Source organism: Hipposideros armiger, unplaced genomic scaffold (assembly GCF_001890085.2).
Source record: "Hipposideros armiger isolate ML-2016 unplaced genomic scaffold, ASM189008v1 scaffold_132, whole genome shotgun sequence".
Lineage (NCBI taxonomy): Eukaryota > Metazoa > Chordata > Mammalia > Chiroptera > Hipposideridae > Hipposideros > Hipposideros armiger.
In genome coordinates this window covers 1,937,441-1,962,978 of record NW_017731482.1, presented here as the reverse complement: position 1 = coordinate 1,962,978, position 25,538 = coordinate 1,937,441, and the positions used below count along the sequence as shown (strand labels likewise).

At 51.3% G+C, this 25,538-nt stretch overlaps 1 protein-coding gene across 1 annotated transcript in view; it reads left to right on the top strand.

The window, feature by feature from the left end:
- Positions 1 to 25,538, top strand: part of CHRDL2 (chordin like 2) — a 129,651-nt gene that overhangs the window by 82,348 nt on the left and 21,765 nt on the right. Inside the window, exons 3-7 of the mRNA XM_019649328.1 lie at positions 14,354 to 14,466; positions 18,244 to 18,337; positions 20,266 to 20,408; positions 22,636 to 22,729; positions 24,518 to 24,573. Coding sequence (XP_019504873.1) covers positions 14,362 to 14,466; positions 18,244 to 18,337; positions 20,266 to 20,408; positions 22,636 to 22,729; positions 24,518 to 24,573 — 492 coding nt within the window. The 5' untranslated portion in view covers positions 14,354 to 14,361. The remainder of the gene's footprint in view (positions 1 to 14,353; positions 14,467 to 18,243; positions 18,338 to 20,265; positions 20,409 to 22,635; positions 22,730 to 24,517; positions 24,574 to 25,538) is intronic.

The following is a 25,538-nucleotide window of genomic DNA, read 5'->3' as shown; positions in this document are numbered from 1 at the left end:
AATCACTGAGGTCTACACTCATTCAAGAAGCAATTATTTATTCAGCATCTTTGTGTGTCAGGGACTTTTCTATGTGCTGGAAATATAAGTGAAAAAAGACCCCTGCCCTCACAGTGCAGGGTAGAAATGCAAATACATATTTACACTCCAAAATGCAAATAAATATTTACGCTTCAATAGTTTACAATACAAAGTGCTACCAAAAATTTGCTTTGCTAAGAGGAATTAGGGAAAGCCTCAGAGAGGAAGTGACTCAGATCCAACTTTTTTTATTATTATTAAATTTATTGGGATAACATTGGTTAATAACATTATATAAATTTCAGGTGTACAACTTTATAATACGACATCTGTACACTATTGTGTGCTCACCACCCAAAGTCTAGTATCTCTTTTTTTTTTAAGTTAACATTTTAGTGGTAACTACAGAATTTTTTTTTTTAATTTTTATTGGGTAACAGTGTGTTTTTTCCAGGACCCATCAGCTTCAAGTCCAGTCACCATTTTCAATCTAGTTGTGGCGGGGGGGGGCACAGCCCACCATCCTATGTGGGGATCAAACCGGCAAACTTGTTCAGAGCACGCGCTCTAACCATCTGAGCCACCTGACTGCATATTTGACCCACTTTGCCAGAAGGAAAGGGAATGGGAGTAGGCAGAGGATGAAGAGAGCTGACTTTTGAAAAGTAAAAGGGAATTTCCTAAATGAAGGAGGAGAAAGATAGTCCAAGCAGAAGAAGAACATACAAAGATAAAGCAGCGTGAAAATGCATGGCCAGTTTGGGGAGGTGAGTGGTAGGTGAAAGCTTAAGGTAGGTGGTAATGGTAAATAGGAGCCAAAATGTGCGTGCTAACAGTTTGGGATTTTAACCTGTAAATGATAGAAAGCCAAGATTTTTTTTTTCTGTTATTTAATAAACTTTTATTTTGGAAGAATTTTAGATTGATAGAAAAGTTGCAAAGATAGTACAGAGTTCTTATCTAAGAACCATATATGTTGCACTCTGCTTCCCCCAATGGTAACATCTTACCTAGCCACATCACGTTTGTCAAGACTAAGAAACCAATATTGGTCCATTACTATTAGCTAAAGTACGGACTTTATTCATCAGTTCTTCCACTAATGTCCTTTATACTGCCCCCAGAATCCAACCTAGGGTGCCACATTGCATTAAATGTTACTCATTTTTTATTTCCAATAATGGGTTTTCAGTGGAAAAATGATGTGATCAGATTTGTCCGTAGAAATGATCAACATAATTCCTAAGGCAGATGTGAGGAAAATAGATTGGAGGGGCCCCAATTGGAGGTGGAAGATTTGTTAAGAGGCCATTAGGAAAGTCTGATAAGGGATGATGATGGCCTGAACTCCAGGACATTAAAAATGAAGAGGAGGGTTGAGACCTTTTTTGATCTTATGATAGAGACCTTTCCTGAAACAGAATAGGCAGGATGTAGGGGAGGCCAATCTTAATCCACCTCTTTCACCTAAGACGTGAAGTTATATGTATAGCAGACTTTAAACAAAGATGGAGAAAGGAAAAGAGCTTTGTCCCAGATCCTTGGGATGAGGTTTTTTTTTTCCTGCAATAAACCCTGAATTTAACACTGAGCTCCCTGAAAGCCAAGGCAAAAAGGGAAGCATGATGGCATAACGAGCTTTCATTATCTGTTAAAGTATCCTCAGGGAGACAAGAGACTGGCCAGACTGGAATGGGAGAAGATAAGCCTGAAGGGCACTCACGGGGCAGGTCATGTTTGTCCCTAACTCTGAGAGCCTGGGGGAAGCTGTTTCTGGGATCACTGGTTGCTCCCAACGCTTTCTGTCCTGGAGGGGATGGAATGGCAGCACAGCCTTAGACCAGGAAGATACCTTTACAGCCAGCTAGTCAGAAGTGTTTCAACCTGGAAATGTGATTCTCTACCCGAGTGGGATGTGGTTCAACATCCCATCTCATTTCTTAGTCCTTCCAGTGACCTCCCCTCTAACGTTCATTGAAATTTCCAGCAGCTCTGCGAGAGAAGCTCACAGGAAGTTGAGGTCGAAAGCAGGGATGGGTATCCTTACCCAAAATGTCCCAGCAAGGGAGAGAGCCTGACAAGGGCCCTGCCCTTTTGATTTCAGAGTCTGGTGTTTCTTGTCTGGGACAGCTGGTGGTCCTCTTCTTAGGAGCCTGTTTATCCACACACGTTCAACACAAGGTAGGAAGCACCAACCGCAGGCTGAGGGCTGGAGCTTCAGGGCCATGCCTTCAGGGACCCCACCTTCTGTTGGGAAAGACAACACTTTGACAACCAGCGCTTACTGACGACTGAACATAGCCAACACTCTCAGAGAGGTGCAGGCCTTACCTGAGAGGCAAAGGAGAGGCTGTGTCCTGATTTGGGGAGTAGAATGGGGGAACCAGGAAGACTTCAGAGGAAGGACAAAGGATCCAGCTGGGCCGGATTTCAGCCTGGTCATGGCTTGTGTGAGTACAGAGGGGGAACTGGCACAGGCATTCTAGGTCCCTGGGATGGTGACCCCCTACTTTTCCAGATTTGAGTACTTCAACTTCCATTATCTCATTTCGTTTCATTGGTTTAGGGTAGGTGGCAATGGTAAGTAGGAGCCAAACAACTGTGGGAAGATATTAAAAATATTAAAGGTATGGACGATATTAATATTCCCATTTTAGAGATGGGGAAACAGGCTCCGAGATGCAGTGGCCAAGACCACAAACAGAATTAAGACTAGCAAGTGTCCTGACTCCATCCAGACCCTGAATACTGTGCCCGCACCGCCCAGCTCCCCAACCTGAGCGCCTCTCCTTTCACCGCCGGCTCTCCCCCTCCGACCCCCGACGCCTCATCCTTCCTCACCAGAAAGTTCCACCTGAAGCCTAACTGAGTTTTGTCCTCCTGCACTCTGGGCGTCGCGGGGAGTCAGGGGTTAAAACCCGTGGCCCGGGTGGCCCCTTCCCCCTCCCTAGCCCCCTCGCCTCCTCTCGGCGCCGCGCCTGGAGCGTCGGTCCCAGAGACCGGCACGAGAGAGGAGGAGAAAAAGTGGGCCTGTTTCTCGGGTGGCCAATCCACCGAGCCCGCGGTGCCCCAGAGGAGGCGCCAGTGCTAGGCCAGCGCCAGGCTGGGGCTGCCTGCTTCCCGCGGCAAAGTACAAATGCGCCCGAGCGCGGCGCCTGGCGCCCTTGGCGTGCACAGCTGGTCCCCGTGCAGCCTCCCCCCGTGGCCGCCGCGTCGTCGCTGCCGCCGGGACCGCCGCCCCGCCGGGCCCAAGGACCCCGCGGCCCGACCCCGAGCCCACCGAGCAGGGGGCGCCTGCCGCTTCTAGCCAGCGTGCCCGGAGCAGCCTGCCGGCCCCGCGCGCCTCGCCCATCGCTGCGCTCTCTGCAGACCCCTGTTCGCCCCCGTCTGTCTTCTGCCCTTCTCACCTTCTCCTTTGCTTTTATTGCTTTCCCCCCTTGCCGTACCTTCCTCATCTCTACATCTCTCCCTCCCTCCTTTCCCCTTGTTTTCTTTCCACCTTCCTCTTATTCCCACCGTAGACCTCCCTTTCTGTCCTCAGCACCTTCTCGACCCTTTGACTCTCCACTGTAGCAGCAGCCCTCCCTGGGGCTGTGGATTGCTTTGTGCCCCCTGTGCCTCAGTGTCCCCCTCATCTCACTCGCTCCCGACTCCCCTCCTGGCTCAGCGCCTGGTGGCCTGGCCCTGGGGGAAGGAAGGATGGTTCCCGAGGGAAGGGTCTTCTCCTCCTTGCTGGGACTCGCGCTGCTCTGGTTTCCCCTGGATTCCCATGCTCGAGCCCGTAAGTAGGTGGTGAGGGGTGGCGCTGGGTGGGCAGAAGGAGGGATGCGAGCCCCTGGGATGTGCAGGAAGGTACCAGGACTCGGGGCCCCAACGTGTACTGACTGCCGTCCAGGCAGCACCTGTGCGGGAAGGGTGGCGCTCCTCGGCGGACCAGTATGGGCGGATGACTGGGAGACTGGAGGGAACTTGGCAAGACTCAGAGCCAAGGGGGCTGCGTCCTTGGACCTGAGGATGGAGGACTGAGGGCAGTGGGAGAGAGGGCAGGTCACTGTGCTCTGGGGGTGGGGGTGGGAGGGCGCTTATTCTAGTAGAGAGTCCCATGTGTTTGGCCGCAAGGCTGTGATGAAGAGGAAAAGGCTACTGAGTTTAAAGAGAGCTCATTGAAAGAAAGAAGGGCTAACTAGGATAACACTCTGGATCGCTTTTGATCCTCACAACACTCCCAAGAGGTGGGTATCATTGGCATTTTACAGACGAGAAGACTTAGAAGAAACTTGCTCCGGTTTACAGAGCTAGTAAGCCATCCAGAGCTACAACTCCTCCAATTCCAAATCCTGTGCTTCCCCCTGCCCCACAGGGTCTGGGAGGGGCCCTTATTTGGAGTTGTGAGACCCTGGGAGGCGGCAGAGCACAGAGAGCGCGCCAAGTATTCATTATCCCAGATCTCTTGAATACCAGCTGGTGGGAGGTGGGCATGGAGGGCACCTCTCTGAGCCTCAGTTTCCTAATCTGTAAAATGGGAGTAAAACTCCCAGGACTGTTGTGAGGATTGAATTAGAGAAAACAGGTAAAGCAACTAGCACCAGCAACTCGCTGGTACATGGTAGGTTCTTTAAAAATATCAGTTCCCCAATGCATGCTTTTCCACTTGGATGCAGTGTAACCTCACACGATTTATAACATCTCTCTGGACCCCAGTTTTCTCTCTGCCCCCATTATAGGCTGGTAGACACCCTCCCCACTCCCTGCCAATCTCTTAGAAAGCTGTGAGGATGGAAAACAAAGCCAAAGTTTCACTTAATTAGAAGGAAGGAGCTTGATTCAAACCATGAAATACCTGGTAAACTGAGGCTCAGGAGGGGCAGGGATTTGCTCCCAGTTACACTGGGCAGAGCCTGGGATGAAAACTCCAGGTTCTCAACTCCCACCCTTTCCTCTCCACAGCTCAGTTCTCCCATAGCTGTCTTTCCTTTGCATGTGACTTTCTGGAGCCCGTGGGGCTGGGTTTTGTTTCATTCTTGTCTCTGCTGAAGAAGGGAGGCTGCGTGTCTAGTCGTCTGTGGGCTTCTGGCGGCAGCATGAGACTCACAGAAGTCCTTAATAACAAATAATGGAAAGAGTTCAGTGTTGGGTTCAAGTCCTGGCTCTGCCCTTTAGTCGCTGTGTGACTTTCCATAAGTCACAACTTCTCTGAGCCTCAATGTCTTCATCTGCCTAGGACATATTCTTACGTGGAACCCAAAGGGTTCTTGGAAGGATGAAAGGAGGCGACTGTGTTAAAGTGCCCAGCACAATGCCTAGTACTCAGTAAATGTCTCCTCCCCCTCCTTGAGCCCTAGAGGTTTCCTCCTAACACTTACCTGTTGTTTCTTAAAAGGGATTTAGCACAGGATGCCCGCCATGGCTGCCTTCCTTCCACTTGGCACATTGTTCTTAGCCCCCAAGGTTTTCCTCCTTCTATCGTTGCCCTTGATACATCTTGGAAAGTTGCCCTAGAGAATCAGATCATTATGCAGGATTGCTCACGTCCTACCCACTCCCCCCTTCTTTGCCTCCTGTATCTTGTCGGCCCTTCACCGTGCTTAGACACACCTCTTTCAGCAGACCTTCCCTGGCCACCCGATCCACTCTCATCTCCTTCCTCTATGCCTCCACTGGCCTTCAGGTAGCACCTCTCACTGGGTCCTGCCATTATTCAGTCTCCCCTACAGTTTGCAGCTTAGCTCCACACACACAAGAAAATAATTTGCTGAATTAAACCGAGATGGACTGGCATTCAAAGGGGTGTGTTAAGATTCCAGGATGTCAGAGCTGGAAGAGCCTTTGAAAATCATCTGCTTCTACCCCCTCAATGTTCCTATCCTTATAGTTAAAGTAAGCACAGAAAGGGTGAGTGACTTGCCCAAGTTCACATAGAAAATTTATTAAAGGAAAGAATAGAGACCTGGCTTGTAGCTCCTGATTTGTCACTTGCTGGTTGCATGAATTGGGACGAATATCTTCCTTTCTTTGACACTTATTTTGTCTACTGATGGCAACCTATAAATACTTGTAGTCATTTCTCAGGGTCCTATTTGAAAGTCTCTTATGAAGGTGCTTGACTTCATTTAAATAAGACCTCATGTCTGTTGTGGGTAAGACATCTCCTGGTGACATCTTAGGTGCTTTCAGAAGTGGTGCCAACAGATGGAAAGTCTGTGTGGTGTCAGACTCTCGAGATGGCCCAGCCCTGCAAATGCCAAGGGTCTGTGAGCACGCGTGGCAGCTTGCTCCACAGTTTAATTACAAGGCTATTCAAATAAAGGTTATTCTATCCTTGGCTCTATCTTCATACACAGATTGAGTCGTGATCCCAACCCAGACTGGATCTCCAGTGACAGGTTGAGCCCTGGTCCTCACACCCTGACCACAAATTGAACCCCAATTCTAGGTCCCTGACTCGGTCACTTAGCAGGACTGAGTCCAGCCCCAGGTGGAGTCACATGCATGCAGGACTTGGTCAGTTGGACCACTCACCCCTCTATGGAACAAGAACCTGCCTGGTATCCTGACTCCCTCTCCAGTGCTCTGTCCCTGTATCAGCTCCTCCCCGTTGTGCCCGCCCCTTACTAATTGTCTCCCCCTTTAAGGTACCCAGCACGCTTCTGCATTCTCTCCCCTCCCTCCATCCAATCCTGCTTTTAGAAGAGTCTGTTATCAAGTAAAAAAAACTTCGATCTCTCTATTCTTTCTCCACGAGACTCGAAGCTTGTACTATAGGACTCGAAGCTTCTGTTCCCAGGCGACAGAACCTCAGACCCCAGAAGCATAGATGGGCAAGAAGGGAGCTCCCGTGGTACCATGCGGTGCGAAGGACAAACGTGGAATCACAAGGTCAGGTCTCCAGCCCTGGCTCTGCCACCAATTCCAACTGTGACTGGGGGCAAGTTGCCTTTCTCTGCCCTTCAGTTTTCCCAGCCATAAAGCAAGATGGTTGGTCACAAATAGGTAATTAGGGAGGATCATTCTAGCTTTAACGTCCCATGAGTCTAAGACTCTAAGATTCAAAGATGCTGTTGCCTTGATTCTGAGGCTGCTCAGACCTTTGGGAAAGGTAGTTGGGGGGCTGTGGATATGCACCCTGGTACTCCTCCGCCCGCCCCGCCCCCCACCTCGAGAAGAGTAGATAGACCCTCAGACACCAGGAGAAAGTACCTGGGACAGTGGAGGTAGAGGGACACCCACCAGTGGGGACCTGACACTGCTGTCCAGCTTAGTCGCATCCCCATCCACCTGTCCAGATAGAAGTACATGAGGGAATGGCGGGCACCTGAGTAAAGGCGGGACATCTGGCTCCAGGCAGGCCCCTCTCTGGGTCCGGCTGGGCGGTTCTGCACTTCGTCTCTCCCACCAGTAGAGGTCTCTGTCTCACTCACTCGCTTGCAAACTGAACGGGAGCTGGGCAACAGCTGCGCAGTTGCTCCAGCTGTTGCACCTGTTCCAGGGTTGGCCTCTCAAGTTCCCCCGCCACTGGCCATGGCGCCGGGCTCTGGGAGAGGGACGTTGAATCCCTTGGACTCCCAAATAAAAGGACTGGCATGACAGCAGTGTCCCTGGGAGGTGCAGTACAGAGATCATTTCTGGCATGCCCCTGCCTTTGGGCAGAACCCCATCCCATGAAAGTCTGTTCCAGAGTATGCTTCTGTTACCCATTCTTACAGTCCAGATTCTTCCTTATGTCTCACCTGAATCCTTTTGTTTGCCATTTAAAGCCATTTCTTTGGGTCCTGTCCCTTAGAGGATGGGTGTCTCTATAAGCACCCTCTTCAGATCTGAAGACTGGCATTGGAGTTTGTGCTGGCAAGTCTCGATGATCTTAGGCAAGTCTAGACCCCTTTCTGGGACTCGGTTTTCACATCTGTAAAGTAGAGGATTGGATGTCATCTCTCAGTCCCTAGCTTTCTAAAATTCTGTGAATCTGAAGTGTGTATGTTCAAGGCAGAATAGAATGTAAACAGTCTCGTCTCTGCCCCCTGACCCCTGTCAGGTAACAGCTGTCTTTCCTGATTTGATGGATCTCTCCTTTGAGGTCATTCCATGCTCCTGAACATCTGTCAAATGCTAAATAAGAGGCGGCAGTTTCCAGGAAAGGAGGACCCTTCCCCTAGGTTGCACAGCTCAGCTACTGAGGAGCTGAGGTTTTCACTTCTGATTCCCTTAGGAGGCCTCCCACATCGGGTACCAGTGCCCAGAGCAGAGCTTATGTCTTAGAGGAGAGCAAGTTTGTTTGGGTAAAAAGGAGACTATAAATAAAGTATGGCTGTGTGGGCGCAAGGGGAAAGATGTAAACATTCCTGCATAGCCTGGCAGCCTGGCTCACTCAGGTCTCCCGAGTTCTTGCAGGCTGGGGACAGGGCAGCCACCGTTTCAGGCCTCTCTTCTCACACCCCAGCCCCTCCTGGTCCCCTCCAGCCTCCCCTACAAGGATCATCTTTCTGGTTATCTTTTCTGTTTTCTATTGAAAGAACTCCCAACCACACTACTCACTCCTAACTACCCCCTACGAGACTTTTATCACAGCATGAGAGTTTCAAGGCAGAGTGTGGGATGACCTTGGATGGGACAGTTTGGAAATTTTGACGTTCATGTGAAGGTCATGGAATCGCTCATCCCCTTACCTGCCCAGGCTCCTGACCTTTGGTACATAGCGTTTGGTTTGGCAGCTGGTTTGGGAGTTCCAATGGAAAGAGCTGGAAAGGGGAGGTCAAAGGCTAATTCCTATTAGGTGGCCAGATCCAAGTGCTGAGAGGGATTTGGCTCTCCTATCACATAATGAAGTTCTCTTATTGTTAAAGAAAGTGGTTTTCAGGAATAAGGGCTATCAATCGCCTCCCCTTCTAGAACCTCCCTTCCCATTTGACTCCACTCTTTCATTGTACATTCATTTATCAAGCATCGCCTCTCTGTAGGCTCTGCGTGGAGCCCTGAAAATATAAAAATTAATGAGATCTGGCTCCTGCTCTCCAGAAACTCACAGTTGGGTAAGGAAGAAGAACCCACTTAATAAGCACTTCTAATCCGGTGTGATAACAGAAGGCTGATATGATCGAGAGTCATAATAGAAGGCTGAACTTAGTTCTGTAGGAGCCCTGAGGAAGAATTGGCCAGTGGCCCGGAAGGTTGGATTGGCCTCACAGAAAGGATGGCACCTAAACAGGCTTCTGAAGAATGAGAAGGAGTAGGTCCAACACTGGAGATGGGGAATCCCATCCCAAGCGGAGGAAACAGCATGTGCGAAGACACAGATGTGTGAAGGAGCCTGGTGGGGGTGGGTGGAAGAGTGAGAAATTCAGCAAGAGGAGATGAGGCTGAGAACAGGGCTATCACAGACAGTTTTTCTGGAAAAGCAGGCGGGAGCCAGCTTATGTCAGGCTGAGGTGACCTGATAACATTTGGGGTCTGTCTGATAAATATTGCTGCCCTGAATTCAGATTAGGCCAATCACTTCGAGTCAGTGTCAAGCTAGATAAAGCACTCTGGCTGTGGCCTACCCAAGTGGACGCTTCCTGCGGGAAGAGGACTTGGTACCCAGTACACCCCAGCCGCTTACAGTGGCCTGCATGAACCATGGTCACCCTACACCTGCTTTTGCATGAAGCACCTGATGCCCATTGGCACCTTGTTAGCTCTTCCAAGATCCAGCGTGGGCATCTTCTCAGGGGAGCCTTCCCTGAATAGCCTATGCTTCCTCTATCATAGCGTTTATCAGACTGTATGGATTATGTCTATCTGTCTTCTTCCTTAGGCTGTGAGCTCCTTGAGGGTGGGGACTGTGTCTTATTTAGTCATGTACCGGGCCCTTGGACATGTATAAGGCTTGATATACTAAAAACTCAATAAATGAATATCGCTCTTACTAATGATGATAACATCATCACTAATGATAATTACATTTGCTGCTTGTTGTGTCAAGTACCCCATGCTTATCTATATTTGTTCCAGCTGGAAAGCTCAATCCCATCCTAATTGCTCTTTCACCTTGTCCATCCAGGTCCAGTCTGTCCCAACACCTGCCCACCGTAGCTACTAAGTCTTCCTCAGACCTGCACTTTTGCCCATGGGCACTGCTTCTATCTTGGTCCAGGCAACATTATCTCAAAAAATTGACTGCAGCAGCCTCCCACTGGTCTCTCTGCCTCTAGTCTTGCCTTCCAATCCGTTTTCTATTCCTGTGGCCATAGTGACCAGTTCTAAAATGCAAATCTGATAACTGACATGCCCCAGGGTAAAGCTTTTCCATGGCTTACCTTTGCCCTTGGGCTCTCAAGGCCCTTCTCGAGCCTCTGCCTCTCTCTCTAACCTGATCTGTGGCCTCTCACTCCCACCCTCCCGCTCTCTCCTCCAACCTTTCTGGCCCACTTTCATCTCTGTGTCCCAGCCCAAGGACTGTCTGGGTAGGCACCAGGCGGGGCTGAGGGAGTCTGGCTGGTGGGTGGGGCTAGGAGAGTGCAGGGAGCCATAGGAAACAGCGTTGCTGAGGTTATAAACAGGACCTGAGAGATTTGGCCTCAGTGGCAGGTACCATGACGTTCAAGCCCTGATAGGTGCCTGGGGGCTGTTCATAGAATTCTGGAGTAAAAGAAATATCATGAGAAACAGACTGTTAGGGAAGCTTGGGGGTCAGTGCCCAGATCTGCTTTTTGTCTGTTTTACCTACCATTTAATTGAGCATCTAATATGTGTCAGGCACTAGGCGTATTCCATACATTATCTAATTTAATTCTATAATAACCCCAAGATATAGAGATTGTTATTAATCCCATTTAACAGATCTGGAAACAGAGGCCTGAAATGGCTGAGTAACTTGTCTAAACTCAGGCTGCAGATCCCATTTAAACCCTGGTCTATCTGACTCCAAAGCCAGGGTCTTTAGACTATATACACGTGTCCACTGAGTGAAGGGTTTGGAGGTGTATATGAGACCTGTCCAACTTTAATTCTTCTCTGTCTCTATATAAAGCCTAAAACAGGGTCAACTGTCTTCCTCAAACAAAAACTTCCCTTACTAGCAGTATTTCGCAGGCTAAACATGACAGCAAGGCCGTTAAGTCCAAAAGACCTCTGACAGAGGGCCCACTTGGCCCCCTGAGTTGAGAGAGAGATGTGGGCACAGGTAGGTGTGATGAAAGGTGGTGGTGGGGTGGGGAGAGGAAGCAGGGCAGGCCCAACGCAAGGGCAGGTATGGGAAGGCAACAGAGGACCAATGGGGGTAGAAGGGACGGGAGGGGATGTGAGGAACAAACGTTGCCTCCTTCTCCATGTCACTCAGGATAGGCTCCACTGGTTCCCTGAACCTTATCCACCCGCCTTGGAGCCCCTGAAAGTCTGGGTGCATGGGACCATTGACACATACTAGATGGTGGAATCTTAAAATGATGAAATCTTAGAACCACAAAATTGTACAAGTCTAGAAAGCTTCATGTTCTCATGAAATGTAGGCTCTTAGAAACACGGAATTTTGAAATCTTGAATCTTAGAAACTTAGAACCTTAGAGTCTTAGAATTTTGAAATCATGGGTTCATAAACTGCAGAAAATCTTTGAAGATCAAAGGGGGAACCCTCTCCCACACACACTTATTTTGCAGATGAGAAACTGAGGCTCAGAGAAGGGAAGAGCCTTCCTCAAAGCCACACAGTGAATTTGTGGCATAAGGAGCTAGAGTTCCTTCCACCAGCCATGTGCAAGGATTGGGGCCCGTGCCAGAACTGCAGGGACAGAGGCAGAGGCCATCCGCCCCCTGCCTGGCAGTTCTTCCTCTGGCCTGATTTTGGCATGGCCTCGGGCACTCACCTCCTTAGGGGAAGAGGGCGCTCCAGGCAATGCCACCCTTCCTTGTGCCTCTCACCTAGGAGGGCGTGGTGAGGGAGACTGTGGTTTCAGGAGGCCTCCTGGGGTGGAGGGATGGCCTGCCAGGCCCCCCACACTCTCAACTGCTGGCAGGTCTGTTGGTGGGGGGAAGGGGCCTCTTGGCCTGGCCATGGGCTGAGGCATTCTCTCTGTCTTCATGCTCTGAGCAGGCGGGGAGGGGGAGGGGGTGCCAGTTGGCCCAGGGGCCAGGCTACACAGGGCTGTCCCAAGGAAGGTGGGACAGGGTTTCTTCAGCAACAGGGCTGAGACCTAAGGCCATGGGAGTGTTGCAATAGCACCACCACCCCACCACCCCACCCCCGCCCTGTGGGGGGAGGAGACTGAGGAAGAAAGACATTATTCAATCCTTGGAGAGTTGGGCTGGCTCTGACAAGCACCCCAGCTGGGACTGTGTGCTGCCCTCTCTGCCAGCCGAGGCTGAGATAAACACAGCTCATTTGATACGGGCCAGCCGGGGCCTTGCTGGGAACGGGATCTGCTATCTGGTCCCCACCTCTACTTTGGGGGCATCAGAGGGGGTGGGGAGGGAACTAAGCGTGTGTTCCTTGGTCCCCAGTGGTCAACGAAACACAGATTCTGAGGGCATCATAACCATGGCCTCAAACCTTTGTTCCGGGAGGCCAAGAGGCAAACAGGAGCCAGAAGGAGGCCAATTTCAGCTTCTGACAAAGGAAACTTTCTCAAAGCGGGGAATGGCCCTTGAGCTCCTCAGCTCTGGAGCTGTGTGCCTAGGGCTGTGCTCCAGCCCACCCCCCCAGCTCTGAGAGACAATTCCTGCGTTGTGTGTGTGCTCCCCCTAGAAGTGTACTGCTTTCAGTGCTCTGGGATTCCGTGAGTTTAAATGTCTATTCAAGACGATAATGTGCATCTCGCAGGGTCATTGTTATCATGGCTATCATCATAATAGCACTCAACACTAAGTTTCAGGAACTGGGCTAAGTAAGCACTTTACAAGCATCATCCAATTTAATTCTCAAAACAATGTTAACAAGATAATTAAGTAATGTATTTACAGAGCACATAGTCAATAAATGTTGGTGCCTTTCTCCATATTTCAATCTCATTTAATTCAACAAACCTTTGTGGACACTTCACTTATGCAGTGTCTCCCAGTTTCTTCCTAAAAGAGCTCAGATTTTTCTTTAGATAATGGAGAGTTTTCCTATAGGAATGACAGCACCATCCCTTCTGGGTGGTAAAGATCACCAGGTACCTGAGTGGAGAAGGGTCAGCAGGGATAGGGTGAGAGGAAGAGGGGTGGGGCCAGGGACTGCACGCTGGATCTGGAGTCTTGACCTACAGCTAGGCAGTGAGTGGATAAGAGGTGAGAACAGGTGTGTCCCAGAGAGCACCCAAAAGGCTGGGCGATTGGTTGGCTGTGGGAGGTGAGAAAGGTGGAGGTTTCAAGAAAGCAGGATTGCAGGAGTGATATCTAACCCACAAAACAAAACAAACAATTTCAATCATTCTTAGAAGTATTCATCTACATATTGACAACAGATATGCAGATTACAAAAACAATCAATTGATGTGTAATCACACATACAATAATCAATTGACTGTGTCATCACTATTGACTATTTTTAAGGATATTTAAAAGTCAGTTTTCTAACCTTTTGCTAGGCAGCACTTTGTTTTCCCAATTCAGGCACTTTCCATCATGGCTGAATGAGATATAGGGACATAATATAGTGTGAAAGCAGGAAAGCTGTTGTGAGTGGCTTGTTTCAAAAGGTAGGTTAAGGGCCGGCCGAGTGGCTCCGTTGGTAAGAACTTGCTCAAGAGTGTGAGCTCTGAGCAACAGCGGTTCGAGTCCCAGCCCGAGCTGAGCTGCCGCTGAGCTGCCAACAGGTGGCAGGATGGGTCAGCTAAAAAAAAAAAAAAAGAAGGTTAAAGAGAGAGAGAGAGAGAGAGAGAGAGAGAGAATGGAAAGGAACCGAGAGACCAAGGGAAGGGAGGGTACAGAGATGTAGTAAATAAATAAGCAAAATGTGACTAAGAAGAAGAATCAAGTGTGATTATGAAGGGCAGAAGAGCACTGGACTGTGAGTCAGGACACGGCTGTCACCCCTACTTGCTGTTTGACCTTAGAGGTATAATTTATCCTCTCTGGGCCTCAGATTATTCATCTAATCCTAATAACTAACATTTATCCCACAGTTTATATCTGTAAAGCCCTCTCAGTGCTTAAGGTTCAGCGCAGGGCAGTGACATGCCCAAAGTCACACAGCAAGTGAGTGGTCAAGCTGAGATTCACTCATTAGACATTTTGGCCCCCTAACTGGGAGAGCACATCCAGCGGAATCACTTCCGCCTGAGTGGTCCAGATGACATCCTTCCTAGAACCAGAAAGGAGGGATGAGACGTGGTGTTTGGGCTGGGGCATCCTGGGACTGACAAAGCACTGGTTGTTTTGCCAGGCCCAGATATGTTCTGCCTTTTCCACGGGAAGAGGTATTCCCCCGGCGAGAGCTGGCACCCCTACTTGGAGCCACAGGGCCTGATGTACTGCCTGCGCTGCACTTGCTCTGAGGTAGGTTCCTCTGACCATGTGGCCACCTGCATCAGGTATGCCAGGTATGTCTGGGAGAAGTCATCCGGAGGAGGGGAGGACAGCCTGACTCTAGAGGTCAGCAGCACTCTGGAACCAAGCCTCCTGGAATTATACTCTGTTAGCTAGAGTAGAGGGATTTGGGGCTGCGAGGATTCAATACCTACTACCACTACTGTGTACCTCTCAGAGGTAAGTCACACAACGGGTCAGTGGCCAGGCTGTGCTGGGGACGTAGGTCTCCCATCTCTCATCCCAGCCTTCTCGCCACCTGTGATGGTGCCAGCTCCTTGCCTCCCGTGCAGCAGAAGGCAGAGCCTTTCTGACCTGGCTTCCCAATCTTTCCTGTCCTCGTACTATTTCCTCCAGCCCTCTCTTGCCACCCTGCCTTAGGATGCAGTCCCCCAATTCCTCTGGCCCAAAGAGTTGTTCTTCAAGGTTTTGGCCAAATGCCACCTCCACCAGTAGCCTTACTCAGCCCCTCGCCTGCAAGTATTTTCTTCTTCTGGGATCCTACATACGTTTCTCCATCCCTTTCTCCTGATCACTGTTGGCCAACTATAATAGTTATCTGTGTCTGTCAGTTGCTGCACCTCCTAGATGGGTCTTCCTGGGTGCTCCCTCAGGCCCAGTTTGGTGTCTTGCCAAAGGCTGAACGAACTCGGGCAGAGACCATGCCTTTTTGTTCACCTCTGTCTCGTGCCACTCCACTCCCAGCCCGGCACCCTCCACAGGGCTTTGTACAATCACCTGGCTGGAATACATGAGAGCCCCATGTGGTCCCGAATTCTCAGGCCAGGGATGAGGTTGGGGAAGGGGGGTGGGGGAGGAGGGAGTGATTTAAGACGCTTGAAACACCCTGGGCTTTTTAGCTCAGCTGCCTGAGGCTGATCCTGGTTGGCATGACATCCTCAGCTCTCTCTATCTGGGTGCTGGTGCTTGGGGGGTGGGGGTACTTACCTCCCAACTGGAACCAGGGTCTTAAGCCCCCTCTTTGGACAAAGCCAAGAGAGGGATGCAGGCCAGTAAGAGCCTCCCTTGTTACAACAATCCTCAGCTCGAGGGGAGCAGAAAAGAGCTTCTGAGGGAACACTGGGAGGTGGAGGGGGCATGGGTCACCCCTCTCCTGACTCTGACCACTGGGTTCTCCCTCCTCCTGGGACCTTTCCCTCTGATTCCACACTGCTTCTACCATGTTGGCCCCAGGTAGAACTCTGATGCCAGGACACAACCCTCATGACCGCATTCCCTTGGTTTTCCTTAGCACATCTGAGGCCAATCCGCTTTTCAAAAAGAACGTTATGAAATATAGCCAGAGAACAGGAAGGAAACCATAACAGAAAAATTCCAGACATATCATGTGGTCCAGTTGACCAAGTCCAAGTTTTGCGATCCACTGGAGCTAATTCATTTCTCTCTCCCGAGTTCACACATACAGTTTCCTCAACCCAAAGTGGTAAAGCCGATACCCCAGCACCCCCAAAACATACCTTGAATATCCCACTTCTCTCACCATCACTGCTCCCCTAATCTAAGCCACCTTCATCTCTCACCTGGATGCTACTTGAGCCTCCCAACAAGCCTCCCTGTCCCCTCTCTAAATCCATCTTTCGCACCGCAGCTAGAGGGAACTTTTCTGAACGTAAAACTGATCGTGCCATTCTGGAAGCTCTTAGAACCCTCCAATAGTTTTTCATTGCACCTATAGTAAAATTCAGACTCCCTGCTGTGGCTCTGCGTGACCTGACTTCTGCCTTATCCTCCAACCTCATCTCCTACCTGCGCCAGTACATCAAAATCATTCAAACCTGTTGTTCCTCTACCTGGAAGGTTCTCCCCCTGGATCTTCTCACAAATGGTTCCTCTCATCTCGCAGCTCATAACAGAAATGTTACCTCCTTATGGGGCTTTCTCTGACCACTCTTCCTAAAATAGCCTAACCTTGTTAACTCAGTCACATTACCCTGTTTGACCATTAGCATACATTTCACATCTGAAATGGTCTTGTTCCTACATGTTTATTTTTTATGGTCTGTCCCCCCAGGCTAGGATGTAAGCTCCGTGAGAGCAGACACCTTGTCAGTCTCACTCACTGCCATGTCCCTGGCACCCACTAGTCATATAGTTAATACTGAGTGACTGCATGAGGCCCTGCCCAGCCCACCAGAGGCAGCTCAGCATCATGGAAAGTGCACAGCCCTGGAGGTAGTGCGTACCTGCTGTGTCATCATAGGCAACTTGACCTCTCACAGGCTCTTTTCTCATTTCGAAAGTGTGGATAATAGTATCTACCTCTAGGGTTGTTGAGGAGACAAAGTGAGATAATACACTTCTATTTCACATAAAAAGCCCCCAGCGAGTCGCCATGCAATGCATGGTGGTTATGACTTTCCCGAGAGGTCCCCAGTGGCTGCAAGGCCCCCTGCCCTTTCAACCCTTAGCCTGTCTCCATCTTATTTTCTACTGTGTGTCACTGGTTATCTTTATCCCTGGGTTCCTTCAAGGCCAAGAATCAAGAGATTCTAACTCTTCAGGCCAACAGTTCCTCTCACTTCACCCTACTTTCTTATCTGAGTGCTCAGTTCATCCTCTGGACATTTATTTAGTACCCATATGTGCCAGGCCTCTAGAAGGCCCCTTTCGGATCTCAGACCAATTTTGTGGACTCTGTGGTGCCCCGTAACACTTATTAATCCTTATGGCCACCTCTGGCCATCTTGGGAAGCAGTGACTCCAGAGGGAGTAGGACTTGGTTCATGGTTTTCCATGGGGCAAGAGTCTGCCACTGGAGAAGTGCTGTCAGGGCATTCAGGTGGACAAGGAGGCTGGAAACTCGCCAGCTTCAAAGTTTGAGCAAAGCTGCCTCCATTTGTCTAAGAGAGAGACCATCTCTCCCTCCTCTCCTGGTTCTCATTCATTCACTCGGTCATTCATTCAAACTGTAGTGGGCACTAGCTTGGAGCCAGGCCCTGTGCTGACGATTCAGAGATGAATAGAATGAGGCTTGGTGCTTGTTCTTGGAACGTGTGGTAGAATAGATGAGACAGCAGTAAATGGTTCATTTACAGCACCGGGCAACGACCCTTAGAACAAAGGGGAGAATGAGGTGTCGAAGTTTAGGACAGGTTGACAAACTGCCAAAACGGGTGGTGGCCTCTCTGGGTCGGCTCCTCATCTCTCTGTGTATGACTCCCTGCTCCCTTCTCTGTCATTTGCTCTACTTGAAAAAACACAAGAACTCTGGGCCTCTCCTTCTCTGGTGCCAACTCCAAGGGCCCAGAGATTTAGGGAGTGGATCACGAAACGCCGAGTCTTCTCCACATCCAGTTTCTAGTCTCGTTCCCATCCCTGTCACCTACCCTCATGTGTCACATACCTCTTTTAACCATGAAGCCCAGGCCCAGAGGTCAAAGGACAAAGCCCCGGAGTTAAAATAACACAATCAAGAGCAATGTTGAAATAAAAAACTCAAGGCTTTTGCTTATATGTCTCAAACACCATGAAGGGGACACACAAGAGCTGTGCCAACCCATGCACACTGTGCCCTCCTCCGTGGTAGGGGAGGGTCCAGGATGGGTGAGCCACACAAGTGAGCAGGGGAAGAGGAGAGACTGGACACCTGAATTTGTTGTTTTTAGCCCATCACAGGCTGAGAACGAGTGCAGTGTCCCCAGTTGGGATGGGGTTTTGGGGGAAGACGGGTTCAGGTGGGAGGCAATGGCTGTTTGGAACCAGGACTGACACCTGTGTCCCGTTCAGAGTGCCCATGTGAATTGTTACCGCCTGCACTGCCCGCCTGTCCACTGCCCGCAGCCTGTGACTGAGCCCCAGCAGTGCTGTCCTCGGTGTGTGGGTAAGTAGCCTCACTCCTCTCCTTGTCCCGCTGACCCTGATTCCATTCCTGAGGCAGGCCTGTGGGCGGGGGAGGAGCCCCTGGAGTGAGTGGGGGCAGTCTCTAGCCATCAGAGGTGTTGAGACACAAAAGTCCTCCAGGGAAGAGACATCCTGGATCCCCAAGGAGGGCTGGGGTAAAAACACATTTCTCATTCTTAAGTAGCTATGCTTGGCGGAAGGAGAGAGAAAACGTGGAGAGTAGCTGAAGGAAACAGGGGCATGCTTGGCCTGTTGACGGCACTCTTGGGCCCCCGGCTCTCTCTGGCTGCCCAGAGCCAGGGGGAGTGGACATGCCTGTGTAAGTGGAGATGAGTAGGCCAGGGCTGGGAGACCCTGCAGGAGATCCCAGGACTACTGCCCTGGGGCTAGGGGCTGAAGGAGTTGAAGTACTTGTACTGTGAGATTCCTCTCTGTGCAGAGACTCGGACTCTGTGTGTCCTGTTGCTAAATGTCTAGGATTCCATGATTTTAAGATTCTAAGAACCTCTAAGACTGGGATTCTAGGAAGTCAAGGTAAGAGACAGGGAGGAGAGGAGAGGTGGTCTGAGAAAAAACTGGCATAACCAAGTGGCCAATTAGAGGTAGCCAGTGGGGAGGTGGGCTTAGAAGGTGGGGGAGGGGTGTTGCGTGGAGAATCGATGTTTAGAAGCATCAAGAAGGTGATGAAGGGAGGCTCTAGATTGTGGCCTCAGCTTCCAGGCTGTGTAACCAGGGCTAGAGCTCCTCTGGCGAGCTGGGGACTTGTGTAGAGCAGGTATAGAGGGGCTCATTTTCCAAGTGGGCCCCCAGTAGGATCTGACCGTCACAGAGATTCCTGGCTCAGGATTCCCTCAGAGAGCAGGGGCTCTGAACTTCATCCTGCCCAAGGAGCGGGCACCACGCCTCCTCCCTGTCTGAGGCTGACTCCAGGAGTCCTGACCGCTCCTTGCTGACTGTGCTTTGGCCCAGGCCCCATCTTCCTCACATGCTTCTGTCTCCTTCTCTCTTTCCTGGCCCTGCCCCTTCGCCAGCCTGGCTCTGCATGACTCAGCTCAGCCATCAGCCCCTTCAGGAAGCCTTCCCTGACCACACCCCACACACACGTCCCAGCTGAGTTAGGGGCTCCTCCTTGGTGCCGTAGCCCTTACCATGTGACAATGTCACTGCTCAAGGCATGTCTCTCTACCAGTTAGACTGTGCGTTTCTTGATGGGAGGGGGGCTGAGTCTTGTTCGGCACTCCATCTCCAATGCCTAACGTGGAGCCTGGTACAGAGAAGGTGTTTAGTAAAGGTGTCTTGAAAGAATGAGTGGGTTCTCTCAGAACAAGAAGCTTAGAGGTTTACCCGTCTACTTGGCTGGACTAGGACTGGCTGATTGGCAGGTGATGGGGAGGAGGGCTCTGATGGCCAGTAAATGACAGGAGCTTACGCCAAGCACAGGGACAGTCTAGGTCATCTCAGCTGGTTCCACTAGGATGTCACTCCACGAGGGACTCTGTTCTGTTCACTACTGTGTCCACAGCACCTAGACGGTACCTGACACTAGGGGGTACTCCATGACGCCCACTGAACATTGAATGAACTAACGCAAGTCCCCACCGAGTGAGGCTCAGTGGAGCTGAAGCTTCTGGTCTTGCCTTCTTGCTCTGGTCAGGACCAGCTCAGACACCGAGATGCTGAAAGGCCATGGTGAGGTGTGACAAAATTAGATGTAGGTGTCCTCAGGACCTCTTCTTGGTTAGCTGATATGGGGACTGGATGGGAAGGCTGAGGCCAGAGCTCAGTGCAAATGCCAAGATGAGATGAAACGCAAAATCTTTAGAAAAGTGGCCCAGTTAATTCCGGCAAAGCTCTTAGATCCACATGAAACCTTATTTTTTTCTTCCCCCTGCTCCTCCTCACCTGCAGAACCTCACACCCCCTCCGGGCTCCGGGCCCCCCCAAAGTCCTGCCAGCACAACGGGACCATGTACCAACATGGAGAGATCTTCAGTGCCCATGACCTGTTCCCTTCCCGCCTGCCCAACCAGTGTGTCCTCTGCAGCTGTACCGTAAGACCCTCTGCCTTCCCTGTAGCCCAGGCCATGGTCTGGGCCTGCAAAGTATGGTGGTGGGGACTCGGGGGAAATTGTTCTCCCTGGTCAAAGCAGAGCGAGAGTGAATAGGCTCAGGAGTAGGGGAACATCTGGGATTTGGAACATCCGCCCTTCTCTGGGCTTCTGCACCCTCCTGAGCTACCTGTTAGAGCACCTGTCACCTCACACTGACATTTGCCCATTTCTGTTTCCCCCAGTAGACTCTGCACTCCTGGAGGGGAGGGGACATACCCAATTCATTTCTGTATCCTCTGCTGCTCCTGGCCCAGGGCCTGGCACACAGAGGATGTCTGTAATGATTGTTGAATGAATGAATGAGTAAATGATCAGTTATCAGCCCTAAGGCAAAGAGACAGAGCCATACTGTTTGTAGCAAATGGAATTTAATTTGAAACTGCTTAAACCCACACTGCTGTGGTCAGAGTTGGGCCTAGGGACAGTCAGGGCCGACTCTGCAGTGTTAGCAGGAGATAGAGACTGAAGCCAGACAAGGCCTGATCTAGAACGTCTTCACCCTCCTCCTCAGGGGGTCCTAGGTGTGGCCCCGCTGCAGGCTTGTAGGTGGCTTTCAGCATGTCATCCTTACCCTTGGGTTTAGCTCCTCATCTATGCATTGGCAGGAGTTTCTCCTGCCATCCTGAGATCCTTACTACTTGATCACCAAACTTCTCTGGGGCTCAGTTCCTCTGCGTGTGTAGGGAGTCTGACCAGGTGGTCTCCAATGTCTTCTCTGTTTAAAATAATCATCGGATTTAGCAGTGATGTGAGGGGAGGATGCCTAGACTAAGTGTCAGATGCCACATTTGAGCTCCGGCTATGCCATGGTTCCCTGTGTGACCTTGAGCGAGTCACTTCTTTCAGGCCTGCCTCTCAATCTGTTCAGTGAGAGGATCCCATCAGTCTGAGGCTCTGAACCTTAAAGAACCTGTGCTGCAGAGCAAACAACTTATAAATAACGAGGGTGACTTATAAGTCAATCCAGAGAGCGATTATTTTTGCGGGGCCTGAGCCTCTTGCAGTGGTCTAGTCCATTGTATCTATTAGGTTCATGGGAATGCCTTGTGTTTGTATACAGCATCCCAATGACCCTAGGAAAAGGATATCAGATGAGGAAAGTGAAGCCTAGAGCAGTTAAGCAACTTCCCTAAGGTCACACAGCTAGTTAGTGGCAGAGCCAGAATTCAAACCCAGGGTCCCATGACCCCAAACCCCATGGTCCTTTCCCTGCATTGTGCTGCTTCCTATAAAGGGACCAGGGCCTGATTAGGAAGGGGCTGTGGGGAGAGACAAAAAGGATGGTCGTGGGGTGGTGAGAGCATTGTTCCTTCTCCCTGGATACGTGGGTCTCCACTTCCTTCTTCTCATCCCTGTTTATATGAGTCTGGCTTGACTCCTGGCCTCATCTAAGGGATCAGAATCCTTATTTTTGAGACTCCTTGGAGGAGGAGTAGGGAAAGGACTCCAGGTAATATCACTTCCTCCCAGGTACAGTGTGCCTTACAGTTTAAAAATTGTTTTCACAACTGTCCCCTTACTGATCTTTACAGCCCAGACAGGAGTGCCCCCATTTTATAGAAGAGTAAACTGAGGCCCAGAGAAGCGAAGTGACTTACCAAAGGTCATCTGGTCCTCCTGATTCCCAGAAGGCCCTTTACCCTGCAGTCTAGCCTCTCTAGGCTGGGTTCTAAAGCTGGGGACCTAGGGTTTTCAGTAAGAGCAAGATGAGCCCCGGGTGTCCCCCTCCCATCCCTGTCCCCTATGCCGGGCCCCCTGTTCCAGGACAGGGGAGAAGGATGTTGATCTCAGTACAAAAAGTCTGAAGACTGGGCTCTAGTGCATTCGGCCTTGCTGTGCCTGACTCTAGGCAGTCCAGGCTCCTCTGCAGGCGCTCTCCATCTGTAAGATGGGAAGATCCCACTTCATCAGGTGGCTGTGAAAGCCTGTGAAAATGCTTTAGAAGCTAAAGGATGAATGTTACCTCAGGGCCTGGAGTAAGAGTGGGGAGGGTACAGAGACCCCTCCTCTGAGCTGGCTGCACCTTGTCCAGGATGCTCTGCTGCTCCCTCCTTCCCCCACCTCAGGGGAGACCTCAAGGCCACATGCCTCCAGGGCAGGGGACTCTCCTACCTCCAAGGCTTGTCCTTATCAGAGCTCATCTCCCAGCTCCCGTTTGCTCTATCAGGAGGGCCAGATCTACTGCGGCCTCATGACGTGCCCAGAACCAGGCTGCCCTGCACCCCTCCCACTGCCTGCCTCCTGCTGCCAGGCCTGCAAAGGTGAGTCTGTCCCTGGATCTGGCAGTGCCAACCTCCCCAACCCCAGGGACCAAGCCACGGACTGTTAGAGCTGGGGAGACTTTGGGGCACACCCAGCATATAGCAGACCATTCCTTCCTCAAGCGTTGTGGCTTAGCCTGCCCCTCCCCTCCTGAAAGCTGAGCCTGTAGCAGAGGCTGATGTGCACTTTTATTGCAATCCCAGGGAGCAAGAAGGAGAGAAAGGGAGAGTGAAGCAGGGAAGGAGAGAGAAGCAACTAAAGAATGTGTTGGGGAGTTGCTTCTGCTTGCTATCAAGTGTGACCTATTGCTCGAAGTCATCTTCTGTTTCCCAGAAAAGTCTGGGGGTGATAGAGAAAGAGAAAAAATTTGTCCACTAGACACCAACTCCCACTGGTTAAAGGTTCACCCCAATGGTGGGAATTCCCTCGTGGTCTCTCCTTGTATGTCCCCACGTGGGTGCTAGGCTGCCCTGAGAGCAGAAGCAGGAATGGGGTGGGGTAAGAAGTGGGGGGCAGGAGACATGGGCAGGAGGCAAGGGCGTGAGGACAGGTGCTGGCAGGCTGAGCCTGAGGGAAGCCGGCTAGAGCCCATACAGAGAGGGCGCTGCTGCAGTGCCTGTAACAAGTGGTCCAAGTGCCCGTGATCAGATGAGGCTGAGATCAGCAGAGGCACAGGAGAGGGGTCTGCACAGACAGGCACCCCATCTCCTCCTATCTTCCTCACAGCAGAGCTGGGCACAGGTCCGGGATCACTGGGCTCAGAGCACACATGGCAAGCAAAATCCAGGTAGAGTCTCTTCATAGGACAGAGATGGACCAACACATCAGCTAGTGAAGGCAAAAGGCTTAAGCAGAATGCAGTGCACAGATGGTTGAACTGTTGTTCTCTGTGGTCGAACTGTTGTTCTCTGTGGTCGAACTGTTGTTCTCTGTGGTCGAACTGTTGTTCTCTGTGGGCTGAGTTAGTCCAGGAAAGCTTCCTGGAGGAGCCAGGACTTGGGGAGGGGAGTACACTGCCGTAGAATGTTCCCTGGATGTTGGTGTTGTGGAAGGGCACTGGATCAGGAGCCAGGTGACTCCAGTTTAGTCCTGGTTCTTCCAGCTATTTCCTGCAGATTCCTTCCCCTCTCTGGGCCTCAGCTATGCCACATATGCACTGAGAGGTTGGCCTCAGTGATTTCTAAGGGACAGTCTAATTGTAGTGTTCTTGGTCTTTGAACCAAGAATGGTAGGAGGGAGCCAGACTGTATGTGAGGCAGCGGCTGGGGAGAGAGAAGCCCACTCTGGGCTTTTGGAAGTCCCAGGGCTCCAGTGGGCCTTGTGTCCCGGTGTCCCAGGAGGTGGGAGCTGGAGGAGTCCTAGGGTGTCCCAGCTGGAGGGGCAAAAACGGTAGAGCAGGGGGGCTCAGGAGTGCTATGTGTTGACCAAGGCCTGGTGACTTCAAGTGTGTTTGGGCAGAATGGCTGCCCAGTGGACTGCGCTCATCAGGCAGCAGGGATGGGATTCTGGGGCCATCCATGATGGGCGCTGAACAAGATGCTGTGCCCAAGCCAAGCAGTTCAGTCCCCGTGGTGACCAGGAGGTAGTTGTGTGGAAACTGAGGCAGCAACCCAAGGGTGAGGAGCGGCTGTGATGAGAAGTGGGCTAAAGGGACCTGCTGGTGTGTGGGGGCTGCAGAAGCGGCACTAAGCCTTGGAGGGGCAGAGCCTAGAGGCATAGGCCTCCATGGCTCCAGCCAGCAAGGCTGAGGAGGCAGAGGCTGACCCGACTCCCCTTTGGGTTTCCAGATGGGTCAAGTGAGAAATCAGCTGAAGAGGACACCACACAGTCACACCGTGGGGTGGTGAGTGCACAGCTTTACTGACAGGGTGGGGAGAGGAGGTGAGGCGGGCTGGTGTCCAGGGCCGAAGTCGCCACGACTCTGGAGCAGGCAATGCTAGTTATTGTCCTCATTTCTCATTTGTCCCCTGGGTCAGCTCCATTACCCCACCATGTCCAGCCCCTCTCCCTAGCCTCCTGTCATGGCTCCCATCATGACTGATGGGCCAGGAGGGACCTGGGGAAAAGCTCCACATAGGCCAGAGCAGTCTCCAGACTTACTGATTTCGTTCCCGGGAAACTCTTGGACACTGTTCCATCCAGAGCCCATGTCTGTCCTTATTCAGGCCATCTCTGGGCAGCACGTTCCCCTGAGGGATTGGCCTCTGACTGGGGTCAGCCTTCCCCACCCAGCTGCTGAGGTAGCAGTACTTTGTCTGGGGGCTACCTCTCTGTTCCTCCCTCTGTGTCAGCCGCCCTCGGTCTTGGTCTAGAGTTAAGATGGGCTAAACTGCCCAGCTCTCTGTGGTTGGAGAGGAAAGAGGTGGGAGAATGGGCTCACACACTGACACAAGTCCCCATCTTCCACCTGTGCCATGTCTAAATGTGAACAACTCCACCTGCTCTTTCAGCCTGGGTCACCTGGACCCTGGGGGATTGGAGGCTTCCCTTCCCAGAGATTCCCCAAGAGCTGAGCTAACGAACTCTCCCTTCTCCTCTGCCAGCTTCTCCTCCCTTCTCAGGCTGGGCCTTCTCAGGTGGGGGCCTCTGTGCCACAGGACCTGAGCCAGACCATCCCCTCTCCTTCCCATCCTCTCCCAGAAGGCAGCATGCTAAGCGAAGCCCACCCAGGCTTAGTTCCAGGCCCTGAGCAGCTGCTTCCTGGATGATGTGGGCAAGTTGCCACTTGGGGACTGGGTTCTTCAATTCCTTCTTGCCTCTAGTCCACTTGACAAGCATTCCTGGGAGCTTCCTATGTGCCTGGGCCTG